We start from the raw sequence: 17370 nt of genomic DNA, 5'->3' as shown, positions 1-17370 counted from the left end.
CACCAGCTGTCCATGGGAGAAAGATGAGGATTTCTGCTCCCACAAAGATTTACATCCTCAGAATACAGCGCTGCTATGAGTGGTTCTGACGTGCTGGCACTTTAACAGCAACAGTGATTACAGGGGAAGAAATCACTCACATTCTGCCTTCATTCATTCATTCCTTTCTTCATTATGGACCTATTCTGTATCAAGGTCTGTGCAAGATGCTAGACATATGTTGTTAAGTGCTGTTCAGTCATTCCAACTCATAGCAATCCTGTATAGGGTTTCCAGGTATTGGCTAGTAGGTTTGAACTATCGACCTTTCAGTTAGCAGCCCAGTACTTATCAAACATCACCACACCAGGACTCCATATTGATATTGGTTTTGTTAAATGTCATAGAGTCATTTCCGACTCATGGTAATCCTGTATATGGTTTCCGAGAAGCAGCTGGTGAGGTTGAACCACCAACCTTGCAGTTCAAACTGACCTTGCAGTCCAGCTCATCAACCCAGATTAACCTACAGCTCCACACCAGACTTCATCTAGTGGTGAACAAGATATATTGTTCTTGGTCTCATGGAACATTTGACTGTAGAATATGACATTCAACAAACATATAATGTATACATAAAAGTTGTGGTGAGTGTTATGAAGAAAAAGTCCCTTAAACATTCAGGGGGATATAATCTAGAGGGGGAAATCAGAGACAATCTCACTGAAGGAAATAACATCTAGGCTGAGACCTGGAGAATACGTAGGAATGTTTCAGGGAAAATGGTATGAAGGAGCACTTCACTCAAAGATCCTGAAGCAAAAAAGACTTGATATGTTTAGAAATGGAAGAAAACCAAGGTGACTAGAATATAGTGACAATTTGGGGGTGGTAGAAAAGAGTTTAGAAAGGTAGATGAAAGGCCATGCCCAAACCTCACAAGGAGCAGGTATATCGTACAATTAAGGAGGAGGGGGACTATGATTTGTTCAAACTTTGGAAATTAGGCCTTCTCTAAATCTGAAGTCCTGGTGTAGCACTGATTGGATAATCACTGAGCTGCTAACTGAAAGGTCAGCAGTTCAAACGCACCAGCCACTCCTTGGAAACCCTGTGCAGGGTCATATGAGTTGGAACTGACTCCACAGCATTTAACAATAAATCTTGAATACAGTGGTGAGGTTGGGCATAGTTTTAGAAAAGCTGAGGAATACTGACCCACTGACACCCTTTGCTTCAAAGGGATTGGTATTGCTTCTAAAATCACATCTGATAGTTTTCCTTAGAATTTACTTAGTATAAACATCCACACTGTCTACTATGTGCAAGACATCAGGATGTGGTGAAGTGAAAATACAGCTCAATGACGTTGTCTCTGACCCAGAAAAACTTTTAATGGCTAATAGGAAATACCATGTTGTTTTTTAAGTGCCAACTTTGTGGTTCAAACCAAACTTGCAGTGAAATGCTTATCTTACAGTGCCACACCAGGACTTCAAGAAATATCATAGTGTCAAGTAATCTTAGGAAGTGAATAAAAACTTCCTTGGAAGCTGTAGCAAACATGGCTTAAGTATGAAATGAGGCACCTGCAAAGTTCTGAATATAACAGTGTTGTTACATATTGTATGTTGAGGTTTAAACCAAATACCAGTTCTGGGGAATGAAGAGAAGGATAGATGGGGCTAGGGAGACAGTCATATGTCACACACCCAAAACTATCCCTGGCATATAGATCCTTAGCAATTGCAGAGGGGGAAATGTTGCTATACTAACCATATGGATGTATTCACCAAAACAAGCTGTTTGTCCCAAGGACTGCTAACCAACATACTTCTGACGTACAGAATTAATACCAAAGTGGTGATAAAAAAAATCTAGAGGGTTCCAAATAGGTAAAGTGGTAACATGTTGGGCTACTAGTCTCACGGTTAGCAGTTCGAAAACTACCAGCAGTTCCATAGGAAAAAGATGAGGCTTTCTGCTCCTGTAAAGATTTACAGCCTCAGAAACCCTATGCAGTGTCACTGTGAGGCAGAACTGACTTCATGGGACATCACCACCACCACGACCAATGTGATGACTGGAGTCCTGGTGTGGCACTGTACATTAATGTACTGGGCTGCAAAGTTATTTGAACTGTAAGGTCAGTGGTTCAAGCTCACCAGTTGCTCCTCAGAAACCCTATACAGGGTTGCTGTGGGTCAGAGCTGACTCAGTGGCACTTATCAACAAAAGCTGACACAAGATTCACTAACAGAATTGACAGATGAATAATCAAATTTACTGAGGGTAGTATTTAATTTCATCGTTGTTATCATTTTTGTTAAATGTAGTCTAGTCAGTAGCAACACTCTAGGGTTTCCAAGGAGCAACTGGTGGGTTTATACTATCAACCTTTCAGTTAGTAGTACAGTGCTTCTCCTACTGTGCATCCCTTAAGATCCTATAAATTAAAGCCAGATGTGATTGACCCTTATGCCCTACAAAAGTTCATGCAGAAGCAGTCTGTGGAAAAGGATCTAAACTGTAGATTGACACTCAAGAGAATTGAAGAAGGTATGGAAAGAGCCTGGGAGTGATTAATTGATCAGATACCATCAAAATAAAGACATTAAAAACAGCATTTTTTTTTTTTTACTTTATTAAATTGTTCCTCACAGAATACAAAAATAGCAGCATTAGTCATCATGTCCCTGAAAAGGTTTTCAGCAAATACTGAGACCTATGTATAGGACATTGATTGAAAGAGACAAAGAAATTGTGCTCCTGGCTCTTAATACAACTTCAAAATATTTTAAATTTTGTACAGTTATCTCAAAAACCTTGATTTACTTCACTTACTATTTTAGTCATGTTGACATTGAGATTTAGTACTGTGTTTTTAGTACTATCTCTATTTTTTATTTATAAAAAGCCAAAGCTTATGGTTCTCTTGGTATACAAGCATATACATATATTTTAGATGTATATTTATATGTTAATATTTACATAAATTTACTTATATAATATTAATTTATGGAAACCACATGTCTTCCTGAGTGGTGAATAAATAAGTTTTAAAAGAAACCAAATCTGTGAATGTAAAGCTGATGATCTTGTCTGTAAACCTTCACTCAAGTCACAGTAAAAAGTTTTAAAAAAAGAAAGAAACCAAATCCATATAAAAGTTAAAATTACAACACATTTCAGTTCATTAGTTCTCCAAGTTTGGACAAGGTTTGGGGTCACCTTCATGAAAGAAATGTACGAACCGTACCCTTGATTGTACCTCTGCAGATAGGGCACTTCCTTAGCGATGGGGCACAGTCTTTGCATACTACTAGATGACCACAAGGAATAAACACTATGGACACTTCCTTGTCCATACACACTTTACATGTTCTTTCTTCTTGTAATCTCCTCAATTGTTCTTCCATTGGTAGATCTAAGAAGAGAAAATGATTGGTATTAAATGACAATGCTTCTTCTCCAATAAAAAGTCAGGAAAAGAATAGCTTAGATTATTAATACTGTTTTACCTGAAACATCTTCTGTGGGAATATACTTTATGTCCTGTTGCACTGAGAAAGAAATAGAAAAAAACATTACTATACCAAATGATGTTGCTATTTAGCCCTAGAATATATATTTTCAAACTGATTGGCCAATAATATTTTTAAAAAATTGTCAGAATGCAACAAAGATCTGTCTGTACAATTAAGTTTTATAGCATATATTGTATGTTCCAACTCATAGCAACTCTGTATAGGATTTCCAAGGAGAGGCTGGTGGGTTTGAACCATAGTCCTTGCAGTTAGCAGGCCAGTGCTGATCCTACAGCATCACACCAGGACTTCTTTTAGTGTATAAGCCTACAATGTTAATAGTTGGTAGGATCAGCACTGGACTGTAAACCACAGGTTGATGGTTCAAACCTACCAGATGATCCTTGGAAACCCTATACAGGGTCGCTAAGAGTCAGAATTGATTGAAGAGCACTTAGAAGCAACAATAACATATTAGATTGAAGTATTTTCAATCATCACAAGTCATTAATGAGACCATATCATCGATTCACCTAAAATTTCTCAAAAATAATTCCTAGCACTTACCGAATAAATTCTTATATAATGCAGGGTCATTTTCTTGTAGGGCGTTTCTGAATATGATGGCTGCATTATTTCCTTTTACTAAAATAGTATCAATCAGTTCTCTTGCTTGTAAAGGTGTCTGTGTTTTCTGTTTAATAACATCATGTTCTTGTTCATTAATTACTCTGGCAATCAGTAGACTATCCAGGATTGGAAACACACAAGTCAGATGTTGAAAAAGGGCCATTCTATTCTTCCGAATTAATGATAGATCATCTTTATAGAAAAAGGAAACAAACACAAACATGTTCAGACTCTGCTCCCAAAATTCCTTCTAAACCCATACACATAATTGAATGAAAGCCAACTGTAATCCTGCATCATTCAGGGATTGAAACTGATTGCTAGGTTGGTGGGGAAGGGATATCTAATTTCCCTTTGCCTAATAATAATGCTACATACAATAATTACAAAGAGCACTATGTTAAACACTTTGTACCTATTAACTCCTTCCAATAGTTCATTTCATTCTAACAATAATACTCTCATGAGAAAAAATGAGGCAAGGTGAGGCAAGGAACTTGCTAATGGACACCTAACTAGAAAAAGTCAAACCAAGGCAGTTTGACATCAGGATCTCTGTTCTGAGTTGTTTTAAAGACTGCTAAGCCTGATTAATCAAATCAACTTTAGAATACGCTATTGAAATTTCCATTCAATCTAGTCAAGACTATTGGGGTCAGATCAAATGAGGAAAAACTAAAATGATAGAAAAATGTTTCTCTTAAATCATTCTTATATAAAATTTCCTTAAAATCCTATTTTAGGGTGACATTTTCAACATTTCCCTGAATTTCACATTCTATTTCCATTACCTGCGTATTTCATAGTAAAGATGGAATGTACTAACAATATTTTGTAAAATAAACCCTACTTGTCAAAGAACACTTTCCCATCCTATAGTGTCATCTTACTCTCCTTCAAGATTTAGCTTTGATATTAATTGGCAAATAATTTGATGCTTTTGAAAATCTACTGCATCATTATCTCTTGGAAATATGACTATGTGTTTATGAATCTAAGTTTATTAATTAATTAATTAAGATATAGTTTTACCATAATCTATAAGCTACTGGGCAAAGGAAGAGTGCTTTTATGAAAGGCAATAGAGTGACAGACAAAGTTAGTATGGAAGGGCCTGGAGCCTGTCCTGAAGGCACGTGAAACAGTACCCGAGGACTTATCCTACATTGTACCCGAGGACTTATCCTACATTACAGCCTGAAGGGGAGCTAAACTCTTGTATGGGCAGGGAGAGGACTTAATCATAATTAGTGTGTTTGTTAACAGTCACAGTCTGAGATGCACAGTTAGACTGATACAAAAATTCGTATTTGCCCTTCATCAGACCTCAGTTTATACAAAGAGGAATGAGCAACTGGCCTGGGATCAAAAATGTGCCATGAAAAATTTCATACACAGTTAACTTCCCAGAGTGAAAATATGAAGTAGGGGAAGAAATATTTTAACTCAGAAAAATATTTTTTTCTATTCACTGAGCAATTCAGTTATATTCTAAGAAGAGAAACTTTTCAGAATTCAAATTAAAAATATAAAATATCAGAAAAATATGACTGAATTGACTTACAAGTATGTTTTCAGTAACCTATAAACTGTGATATCAAATCCTTATGAAAATTCTTATTTATGAAAATGCATAGGTTCATATTAAATCAATAAGCCTACCTGATTCTTTTTCCTCGGTTGCTTTTTCTTTCTCTTCTTGTCGTATTTCATCTTCTGCATTAAGTACATCTATCACAAGATCACTGATGGTCTTATAATTCTCGCCAGAGGTTAGGATTTTACTCTGAACTGTCTGCTTTACCAAGCTTCGACTGAAGCCCATTTCCAAGGCCGCTGTAACCACGGGTGTATTCATCATGACTGCATCTTCTGAATGGTTTTCTCCAGGTCCAAAGCGAATAACTATATAGAAGAAAGAATTTAGCACATATTAGGGTAATCTGTATATTTTAAATGGAAATTTATTACAATATAAAAAAATTTTAAACCAGAAAAATGTATTGTTGTTGTTAAATGCCATCTAGTCAGTTTGACTAATAACGACTCTAGGAGTAAAGGGTTACTGAGGAGTGATTGGTGAGTTTAAACCATCAGCCTTTTGGTTAGCAGTCCAGTGCTTACCCTGCAGCGTCACCCCAAGACTCTATAGGTACTATTTTATATAAGTTTGTTCAATTCAAAATAGTGATATATATGTTTAGTCACTGAAGTAATAATATGAAATATTGTGTTCAGATACAAAATATGCATTATCTGGGATCACTGGTATATATACAAATGTGAATCAAAAAGTATTGCTACTGGTGTTCCAGTTCATACATGCTGTGGTTTATTCCAAACAAAACATGTTTAAACATGTCTCTGTGATCCGTGGATGATTGAAAACAAGTTCTCTCAGGACTACACTTGCCTCAGTGTGATGAAAACCGTGCCTTCTGAGGCAATCAGCTGGGCCAGTTCAATTCAACACAAAGAGGTCAGCTCAGAAGGTTTTGAGGCTTCTTTTAGGGATTCCAAAAGGGTCATCTTCATAGATTTTTCTCAAAGGATGCAGGATGATCATGGGCACTTACTATGAAGCTTTTTAAATTTGAAAAACGACACTGATAAGAAAAAGCCCAGGAAAGTTGCACTGAGGAACTTTTTTTTTCCCATCATGACAATACTCATTCTTCAAGTAGCAAGTGTTGTCCTTCAAGAATTTTTCATTGGGAAGTCTTACCCCATCCACCCTACAGTCCTGATTCGTCCCCTCAAACTTCCTTTTATTTCCCAAACTCAAAGAATATTGTAAAGGAACAAAATTTTAGTTCCTCAAGAATGCCCAAACTGCTGTTTTGATGCAAATCAAAGAACACAGAAGTCTTTGGGGAAGGGTTGTTGCTGTTAAGTGCCATCAAGTTGGTCCCAACTCATAGCGACCCTGTTATAGGGTTTCTGAGGAGCGTCTGGTGAGTTTGAACCACCGACCTTGCAGAAGGATTACAGAGATGGAAATATCACTGTAATACAGGCTATGTTGAGAAACAATAGCTGCACATTTTGATATTTTTTGTTTAATAAAGGTTTCTATGAATTTTGTAGCAATACTTTTTGACTTAGCCTCATATATGTAAGTATGAGAAAGAAACAATGTTGAGAATTACTGTACTTAACTTACAACATTTATGCTAAGTGTACCCCTTAGACCATTGGCTCATGAAAGTATGAGTAATGTATCTCCTCCTCTCCACTGTCTTTTCAGAACAAAAAATACACAATAATTATTTATTAAATTGAATTTAACACTAGATAATGGAGTCAAAGAGCTTGTTCAAATACCAGTTCTTTCACCTTTACATTTAAGCTGATGGACAAGTTACTTAACTTCTCAGTCTCCAGTTCTCTATTGGAGAGTGGGAGTTGTTGTTAGGCACCTTTGAGTCAGTACCAACTCCTAGTGACTTTATACACAACAAAATGAAACACTGCCTGGTCCTGTACCAATCTCACAATCGATGCTATGCTTGAGCCCATTGCTGCTGCCACTGTGAAAAGAAATTCATCTCGTTGGGGGTCTTCCTCTTTTACGCCAACCCTCCACTTTACAAAGCATGATGTCTTTCTCCAGGGACTAGTTCTTCCTGACAATACATACAAAGTATGAGAAACGAAGTCTGGTCACCCTGGTTTCTAAGGAGTGTTATGGCTGTACTTCTTCCAACACAGATGTGTTTGCTCTTCTGGCAGGCCATGATACTTAACTATTCTCCAACACCATAACTCAAATGCATCAATACTTCTACGGTCTTCCTTAGTCATTGTCCAACTTTTACATGCACATGAGGCTACTCGAAAATAGCATGGCTTGGGCCAAGTGCACCTTAGTCCTCAAACTGACATCTTTGTTCTTGGACACTTTACAGAGGTCTCTTGTGCAGCAGATGTGCCTAATGTAATATGTTGTTTGATTTTTTTAACTGCTGCTTCCATGAGTGTCGGTGGTGGATTCAAGCAGAATGAAGTCGTGGAGATTAGGAGTATGTGAACAATCTGTTGTCCTGCACCTATTCTCAAACACTAGTCCAAGAAGAGGAGTTACACTGACTGTAAGTAGTTTGTTAAAGCTATAGATTAGTAAATGCAACCTTTGTTGTTGCTGTTGTTAAGTACTGTGCAGTCAGTTCCGACTCATAGTGACCCCGTACAGGGTTTCCTAGGCTGTAAATGTTTACGGGAGCAGAAAGCCTCATCTTGCTCCCAAAATGCAACCCTTTGATACTGATTTAACTCAGGAGATCTGAGGCTGAGACAGAAATCTTGTTAATATATATTTTTAAAGCCCTTCAGACAAATCTGATACATACTGAGGTTTGAAAAATATCAACTTATTATATTTGAAAATGCATTGTAAATTGTTGATTGTAATGCAAATGCATATATTACTAGAGACATTCCATTGTAGGAGTACCGTGTGGTTCTATTTAAATGCAGTAATATATTAGATCATACATACTTGGTGACTCTGCATTTTCATCTTCTGGTGTGTCTGAAGTGGATAATAGCTACAAAAAAAAATACACATATAAATTAAAATATAAATCTTATCCTACCCACTGCAATAAAAAATGGCCAATAGGTCTATTTTATTCAATTTATTGCTTACTTGTGAAATAAAAAATTTAAGTAAAAAGAAATATTTCATTTACATTCATCAGGTATTTCCTAAGCCATAAATGAAGTGGTACTTCACCACTGCATATGTTTAGCAAGTGAAGTCTGTTTTCTTTAAGCAAGAAGAGCTATACATTTTTCAGTTATCTGTGAGACAGATGCTGTTTGCCTCTTATCTCTGAATCATCCTTTGGGATATTGAATAATCAGCTCTGCTGACAACGGCTTAGAGTGTATGACCCCCAAACTATTACCTAAATTCTTAGTTGCTTTTCCAGAAAGACTAATAACAGCAATAAAATCCTCTTTTTCAAATATGTTTAAGACAAGTTTATATAGTAAAACTATTAAACAGAACTATCCCAGCCATTTACCCCGCTAACATTTTAATTTATTGTAACTTGATTGGAGACATACTTGGAGAAATACAACATTTTTTCAGGAGGTTACTAGCTACGAATCTCTTTTTTTCTTTCTTTCCCTGAGGAAAGGTACTTTCTGAGATCAGAATGGATTTTGTAAAACAAAAAAAAAATAACTTTTTAATGCAACTCTTGCCTTTTCACTAAAATATCACTGTAGTTATCAGGAAATAAATGATCTGTTAGTAGCCAATAAATTACAGCCTTGGAAACTCTATGGGGGCAGTTCTGCTGTCCTACAGATTGGCATGATTTCGAATTGACTCAACAGCAGTGAATTTTTAGTTTTTAACCTATTATTTAAAAGCAAGCAAACAAACAACCCTTCCTACCTGTTCAAGTAGATGAGGGTAACTGGCTTGAACTCGAGTTATGAACTCCTGTCCTTTAATCTGTATCAAGTACTCACACCTAAAATGTAAAAAGAAAATACAGTTGGAAGGACATTTTATAATGGAGTGAAAATTTTAATGACCTAAGTTTCTCCTCTAGGTTATTGTCCCCATTTTAAATCTGGTTAGATACTTATCCCAAATCATGGAATCATTTAGAATCACTGATTCTCAGCTTGAAAGAATAAAATAAATCCTAGCCCAGTGGGTCAGGGGAAGGGAAGACATCCATGTGCAGACAGAAGTAGAGACTGGGTGAGGTGCTATCACAAGCCAAAGAAAATGTCAGGGCCCCCCAGAACTGGTAAGAGACAAGGAAGAATTTTCCATAGAGTCTCCAGAGAGAACATGGCTCAGCCAACACTGATTGCAGACTTCTTCCCTCCAGAACAGGAGCACAATGTGGATAAGCACAGCACTGCAAACCACAAGGCATGCTGGTGTGCCACTGCAGGATAATGTGCTGGCTGGACTGCAAGATTGGTTTGACCTGCAAGGTCAACAGTTCAAGCTCACCAGCCACACCTCAGAAACCCTATACAGGGTTGCTAGGAATCAGAACCGGCTCCACGGCACTTAACAACAACAACAAACCACAAGGTCAGCAGTTTGAGCCCACCAGCTGCTCCATGGGAGACAAATGAGGCTTTCTGCTTCCACAAAGATTTACACCCTCAGAAACCCTATCCGACTCCACAAAACATAACAAGAGCAACAGCATGTGAGATGATTCTATTGTGGTTCATTTTCTTTCAATGTATCTGAAAAGTACCCTATAATAGGATTTGGACAACTTTTAATGCGTTTTTAAAATTGGCTTTTTAGAAACATTCTTTGACAGTTACCAGAGGTTGGAGGGAAGGGAGAGTGAGTCACTGGCTACAGCAATGGTGGTGAAGCTTTTTTCTGCCAGAATTTATAACATCATTCGTGGGCCATACAAAATTATCAACTTAAAAAATTAGCCTGTTACATTTAATTAAGTCGGCCCTAACGTGATGGCTAGGGAGCTCTGGTAACATAGTGGATTACGAGCTGGGCTGCTAGCTGCAAGGTCAGTAGTTCAAATCTATCAGTTTCTCTGCAGGAGAAAGAGGAGGCTTTCAGCCCTTATAAAGATTTACAGCCGTGGAAACCCATTCAGGGTTGCTATGAGTCAGAACCGACTTGATGGCACACAACTACCACTACCACCAATGTGATGGCTGGAACTGCAATTGTCTTGGCAGGGCCAGACCAAATGATTCCGCAAGTCTTACATGGCCTGTGGCCCACATGTTCCCCACCTCTGGGCTAGAGGGTTATAAAGTGCCATTGAGTTGATTCCGACTCATAGCGACCCTGCATAGGCTTTCTGAGGAGCAGCTGGCAGGTTTGAACCGCCAACTTTATGGTTACCAGTCCAGTGCTTATCATACAGCACCACACCATGTTAACTTGGATGACAGGGAGGGCAGTATTTAAGAAGAGAGAGGGTGGTCGAAGAATGATGAAGACAGTTGAAGACACAGGGAGATATGCAAGGATTAAAGGGGATAGAGGTAGTAGTGTTATATACATAGCCCTGGAACAACAGTGTTCTGTGAATAGCTACATGGACAGATACACAAGCTAAAGGGGCGTGGGAGGGAGAGTGGAAGTATATCCACAAATATACTTTTGGAAGAGGATTTGGAAGAGAATATTTGTACATGGGTATTTCCCATTGCTGCAAACACACCTGTGAATGTGATGGAGCACACAGAGAACAAAATGATGAAAACTTCTTAGATATTACCAAGCATCGTAAGGCAATGAGGTTCTAGGCCTCAGGACTCAGGGCCATAACCTCAGGGGACACCAAGGTCAATTGGCATAACATAGTCCACAAAGACAATGTTCTACATCCTACTTCAGTGAGTAGCATCTGGGAAATAAAAGCTCATGAGCAAGTCATCTTAGGTACAATTCATCTTAGGTACAACTATTTGTATCTCCATGTGCAGAAGAAAGAAATGTAGTGAGAATTGAAGATGCTTGGAATCAACTGGTTCAACGGACCAATGCAACAGGTGAACATGTCAACATGACTCTGAGACTAGAAGAACAAGATGGTGCTCAGTTACCACTACCAACTGTTCTAAAAGGGATCACATTAGAAGGTCCCAGATTGAGTGGCAGAAAATGTGGACCAAAACTCAAATAAAAATAATAAGACCAGGCTTATTGATCAGAAAGAGATTGTAGGAACCCTAACCTATGATCCTCAACCACCCTTCAGGTTTGGAAAGGAACTCGCCCTCATGACCCAATCTTTAGCCAAGCAGTAGATAAATATATGGGGTGGGGGTGGGGGATGGGAACCACAACACTAATAAGGTCTGCTCACCATGGAATGGCCAACCATTCAAAATCAAAAGGGCAACATTTACCTAAGGCCAAAGTTGAGAAGGGCTGGAAAGAGGGTGGGATGGAAATAGGAACCACAGGGAGGAAGTGGAATAACTGCTGTTCCATGGAGGGGATTGCAATCATTGAGATGAAACAAAGTGAATTTGCTGAATGTAAAACCGATGGTCTCATCTGTAAACCTTCACTCAGTTCACAATAAAAACTTTTTAAAATGTGCTTTTTAAGATGATGCCTATCACAGCTAACATAAATTTGATGTATTACTAGTTTCTTTTTCATAAAATTTTATTCTTTATAAAATTAATCTTATTATGTTGTTATTAAGTGCTGTCGAGTTGGTTCCTAGTCATAGCAACCCTGTATAGGGTTTCTTAGGAGCAGCTGGTGAGTTTGAACCGCCAACTTTTTGGTTCAACTTGCAGTCAATGCTTAGCTGGTCCAGGGCTGGAGGCTAACCACTATATTTAATAAGGTGACCTTCTGACACTTCCAACCCTTACTCCATTCTCTTTTTCCATCCACTTATTAGCTTCCATTATGCTCTACAATGTATTTATTAAGTTTTTCATACATTTCTGTCTTTTCCTGTTATAAAATAAGTAAGTGTATGAGACCAGGAGTCTTTGTTTTGTTCAACTGGTATCTTTCAAGCACCTAGAACCATGCCTCGAAATCGGTATTCTATTAATATTGTTGAATGTTGAATGAAAGGAACTATGTATGAAAGTTTTCAAACAAAACATATAAGATATCATTCATGTAACTTTGTGTGCACTTGTATGTATATGTATGTGTATATATATACATACAGCTTGGGAAACCCTATTTGGCAATTCTACTCTGTTCTATAGGGTTGCGATCAGTCTAAACTGACTCACTGGTACACAACAGCAACATAGATAGATATTTGGAGGGATAGTCCCTAAAATGGTAACTGTGGTCATCTTTGTTGTTGTTAAATGCTATCGAGTCTGCTCTGACTCATAGAGACTTTGAATAGGGTTTCCGAGGAGTGGCTGTGAGTTTTAACCACTGACTTTGCAGTTCAAACCGACCTTGTGGTCCAGTGCTTATCCTATAGTGCCACAACAGGGCTCTGTGGTCATCTTTAGGTAATGGAATTTCTGAACTTAATTTTTTGTCTCTGCACTTTTCTACAAGGTGTGAATGTGGTTTTATAATAACCATGCTTCTTTTTTAAAAAAGACATTTGTAAATTAAAATTTTTAATATCAAACCTATTTCTTAAATCTTGATCGAAACCTTTTAAATCATTATTTATCTAAGTTACCCACGAAAACTGTCTTGACAAATGTATTTTTTAAATGAAGACAATAAAGTAACAGCTGATCATAAGGCAAACTCCTATACATACATGTTGTTGTTGTTAAGTGCCATTGAGTCAGTTCCGACTCATAGTGTCTTTGTCTGTGGTTTCCAAGGAGCAGCTGGTGGGTTTGAACTACTGACCTTAGTGAGCATTCCAGTGCTGACCCTACAGTGCCATACTAGAAGCCCATACACATATAGCCCACTCCTATAATCACAAAAATTTAGGGAGAATTTCAAAACAATTACCTTGGAAACCATTTGGCGTGTTCAACCCATGGGTCATCTCCAAATTCCCAGCACCTCAGTCCACCATCACAGCAAAAGCATTTGACATCATCACTATGACCTAAAATTAATTTTGGACCAAAATTTATGAAAACATATATGTAAAATATATGTATACTGTAAAATATATTGAATACTTTTGTTATTATTAGATTGTTTCTTACCCACATAATAAAAGCCAGCACTTGCAAGCTGCTCAGGTGGAACTGGAACACTAGAAGGCCAGTTACAGAATGTTTTAATCCGAGCTGCCTGTGTCTGCATACTCGCGTTAGAAACAGTGTATCTCAAAGTTTCTTGAAACTGATTTTCTAAAAATGGACAGCTGGGAAAATGTCGCAGGTGTTCCGCCATAACATTATCCTTGCGTTCCCAATTACTCAATTTTCCACCACAGGCAAAGCAAGCCACTCTGTCTCCGGGTCCTAAGTAGTAAAAGCCTGCTTTTGCCAGATCTGTTGGCGATAGAAAGGCCAATGGCCACATCTGGAAAGAAAGTAATCTGGCTTTTTCAGTATTCATTGCACAATTGTAGGGGCTTCTCCTCATGGCAGAGAAACCTTGATTTGTACTGGAGTTTACAGGATTTGATGGGAAGCTTGAATAAGAGCCACTGAAATATCCACTGTTTTCCAAACTTGGTAGTAATGAATATGTGGAATGTGTTACTGATGAAGAAAAAGCAGACTGAGGGGTGGCCCCAAAACTGTTAACTGAGCTCAGATTCTGAACAAAGCTACAGCTAGGATACAGCTGTTTATGCTTTTCAATAGCATTGTCTCCTCGTTTCCAGTTATCCAGCATCAGACCACAACAGAAGCATTTGACCTTGTCATTCACACCCGTGTAATAAAAACCAGCATGCGCAAGACTCCTTTCTGAGATAGGAACTCCAACGGGGAACGTCGAATATGTAGATATTCGGTACAGTTCGCAGGAAAAGTCGTATTTCAATTCAGATGTCTTGGTGCTTTTCATCAAATTTGATAAGAATTTACTATTTTCTATGTTCATTTTGAGATGGAGAGGAGGAAAAGGGACTAGCCATTCTCTAGGGAGGTAGTTTTGTGCATGGCTTTGATTTTATCATTTCAATACTAGGATGGATGGCTAGGAAAGGAAATCTTTCATTCCTTTCCTTTTATGAATTTAGGATTTCAGCATGGTGAGACTCTACACCCCATGCTAACACAAAATTTAGGGACAATTAACTTTTTCTGGCACAATTGCAACTTTGTTCAATATTTATGCATCTGCATGTAAACATGATGCCACACAGTGATGTGAAAACTCTTTGTGGAAGTGGAGAGTGTCAATTAGTGTCAGGTATTTCCATAGTTGGTCAATTTCTCCAGGCCACTAGAGAGCTTCAGTGGCATTCCACCAGCTAGTTTCTTTTCATGGTGGAAAGCTATGCTCCATAAATGTTCAGTAGAAAAAGTATTCAGATTAAGTTTATTTTGCTTTTTTTTTAAATGATGAAACTCAGTAGCTAGAAAAAAGGTATAAGATCAACCTCAAAATAGTAAGAGTACACTGCCGTATTTCATTGTTCCTAAGACACATGATTGAATATCCCTGTTAACAATCTTGTAATTACTGATATATCATATTTTATTTTAATTAGCATCAATTTTTATTTCTGACAGGTATATAACTAATAAGATGTCTTCTGATGGCTGACAAACATTTGAGAGTTAATGAATAGAGTTTATCCAAATCTTTCTCAAATTAAGTAAATTCTAGACCCATAACCATTTTAATGGGAAAAATAAAACTAGCTAATGTTCCCCTACAAATAAAAGATTAACAATGCTGACTGACAACATTTCCTTTGTTTGATATAATTATTATCTAATACTCATGCATCTATGTATCTTAAAGCCTGGTTTTGAAATGTATTAGATAATATTACTTCCTCAAAAATACCAAGAACATAGTTGCTTGGGCATAGTGATACCCTTAGACGTTGACAAATGAAAATTTTCATTCTAAATAATAATGTATGTATCAGAATTTGTATAGATGTTCTTTCTGAATAAGTTTATTTAGCTGCTAAAATCTAACCATCCAGACATCATTTTCTGAGATACAGACCATTTGAACAAGCTAAATTTTAGACTCATAAAATATTATCAATAGTCTTGGAAGTCATCAGATAGTTTTTCACCAGTCATCATGTTTATCTTTCCTACTTTCCCTAAATTTGTTGTACCTATCAAAAAGTTTTGTTCTTGACATTTCTTTGTCATTGCAGAAATCTTTTAATATGTCAAAGTTCTCATTTGCATATCTGTCTAATTCAGTAGAGCGTAGAATATTTATTCTTGGTTCTTGATAACTGTCATTCATTTTTAAATTTTTATAAAACACAGGTACTTTTTCCTATTCTACACAGCAGCCAATGAAACGAAAGTCTAACCAACTTTGAAAAAAGTGTTTCAACAATGTGCTCAAGCTACAGTAATTTCTTCTTTACTTCCATGAATGAAATTCAAAGTCAAACTGATTATAGTGATGCCTCACACAATTAAATCACATTTTTAAAATTAACATTCTTTGAATATCAATAACCAATTAATATTTTTACTCATGCACAAAACTACCTCCCGGAGAATAGGCTAAGTCCCTTTTAAGGGTTTTAGGCCTCCATTTTAAGATGTTTCAACTTATAAAAGAAATAAACCAGAATCTAGAAGTGGAATAGTTCGCTTCCTTTTTTAAACCTATAAAAAATAAAAAAGATGGTTTTAAAAGTCACATAATTCATAAATGTAACACAATGATTTTATGGGAGGATATTTTCTCTAAACTAGAGCCACTTTTATTTGTTGTTGCTGTTAAGTGCCATTGAGTCGATTGTGACTCATAGCGAGCGCCAACCTTGTGGTTCAAACTGGCCTTGCAGAAGGGAGCTGATCCTACAGCGCCACACCACCAGAACTCCCATGTAGGGAATGAGAAATCCCAGGGAAAGAGAAGTTTCAAACTGGTGGCCAGTAGAGGTATTGTTTGGCTTGCACAGAAGCAGATCATAGTTATTTTACTGTTGAAAAAATTATGGTGCTGTAGGATAAGCAACAGAAACCCCACACAGGGCTGCAAGCACTCAACCTACTCCAAGCACTCAACAACAATAACAACAATTTTGAGATTATTTTAAATTTAGAGAAAAGGAACCAAATAATAATACTACAGAGTTCTACATAAATAAGATAAAAGTAACAATACAGAGTTCCACACCAAAGCTATACCCTGTACTCAGCTGCCCCAAAATTAGCATCTTACATAAACAAAGTATAATTCTAAGAACATTGTTAGTTTGCATAGATAAAATGCTCCTTATTTGAATTGCACCAATTTTCCAAATAAGTTTTCTTCTTGGACAACAATAGTTTTAGATGTTTTCATTTAAATGCCAGCAATTTAAATAAAAATGATCTCCCATAAAATTCTAGATTTCAAGCTTCTCTTGCAAGATCTGATGGTCTGGCAACACTGAGCCTATATTCCTGCATGGCCTCAATCAGCTTGAGTGGAGTTATTCCCTTCAGAAAGGGCATGTGGTCTCCATATTTTGACTCCCTGAAACCAAGACTGACAGTCAATAGCTATTTCTTACTGAGCTGGTACTATTGTTTTTCTTACTATGGAATTGAGAGGGAAATGAAAAGTCTACAAGGAATAGCAAAATTAATGGTAGACAGAGACATGTGTTCTGAGGCAGAAACATGAGAGAGAATCACATTTCTTTGT

The 17370-nt window shown here is 37.3% G+C and overlaps 1 protein-coding gene across 1 annotated transcript; it reads right to left on the bottom strand.

The window, feature by feature from the left end:
- Positions 1 to 3212: 3212 nt before the first annotated feature.
- On the bottom strand, positions 3213 to 14676 carry BIRC3 (baculoviral IAP repeat containing 3). Its single transcript, XM_006833769.1, has 8 exons — positions 13779 to 14676; positions 13576 to 13675; positions 9547 to 9625; positions 8635 to 8683; positions 5799 to 6041; positions 4074 to 4328; positions 3501 to 3542; positions 3213 to 3406 (listed from the first exon to the last, which is right to left on the bottom strand). Exons 1-8 carry the CDS (start codon positions 14626 to 14628, stop codon positions 3213 to 3215), a joined length of 1812 nt encoding a protein of 603 aa, XP_006833832.1. The 5' UTR covers positions 14629 to 14676.
- Positions 14677 to 17370: the final 2694 nt, after the last annotated feature.

Source organism: Chrysochloris asiatica, unplaced genomic scaffold (genome assembly GCF_000296735.1).
Source record: "Chrysochloris asiatica unplaced genomic scaffold, ChrAsi1.0 scaffold00008, whole genome shotgun sequence".
NCBI classification, from domain to species: Eukaryota; Metazoa; Chordata; class Mammalia; order Afrosoricida; family Chrysochloridae; genus Chrysochloris; species Chrysochloris asiatica.
The sequence above is the reverse complement of the archived record's forward strand: the minus strand, read 5'-3'. Positions and strand labels throughout refer to the sequence as shown.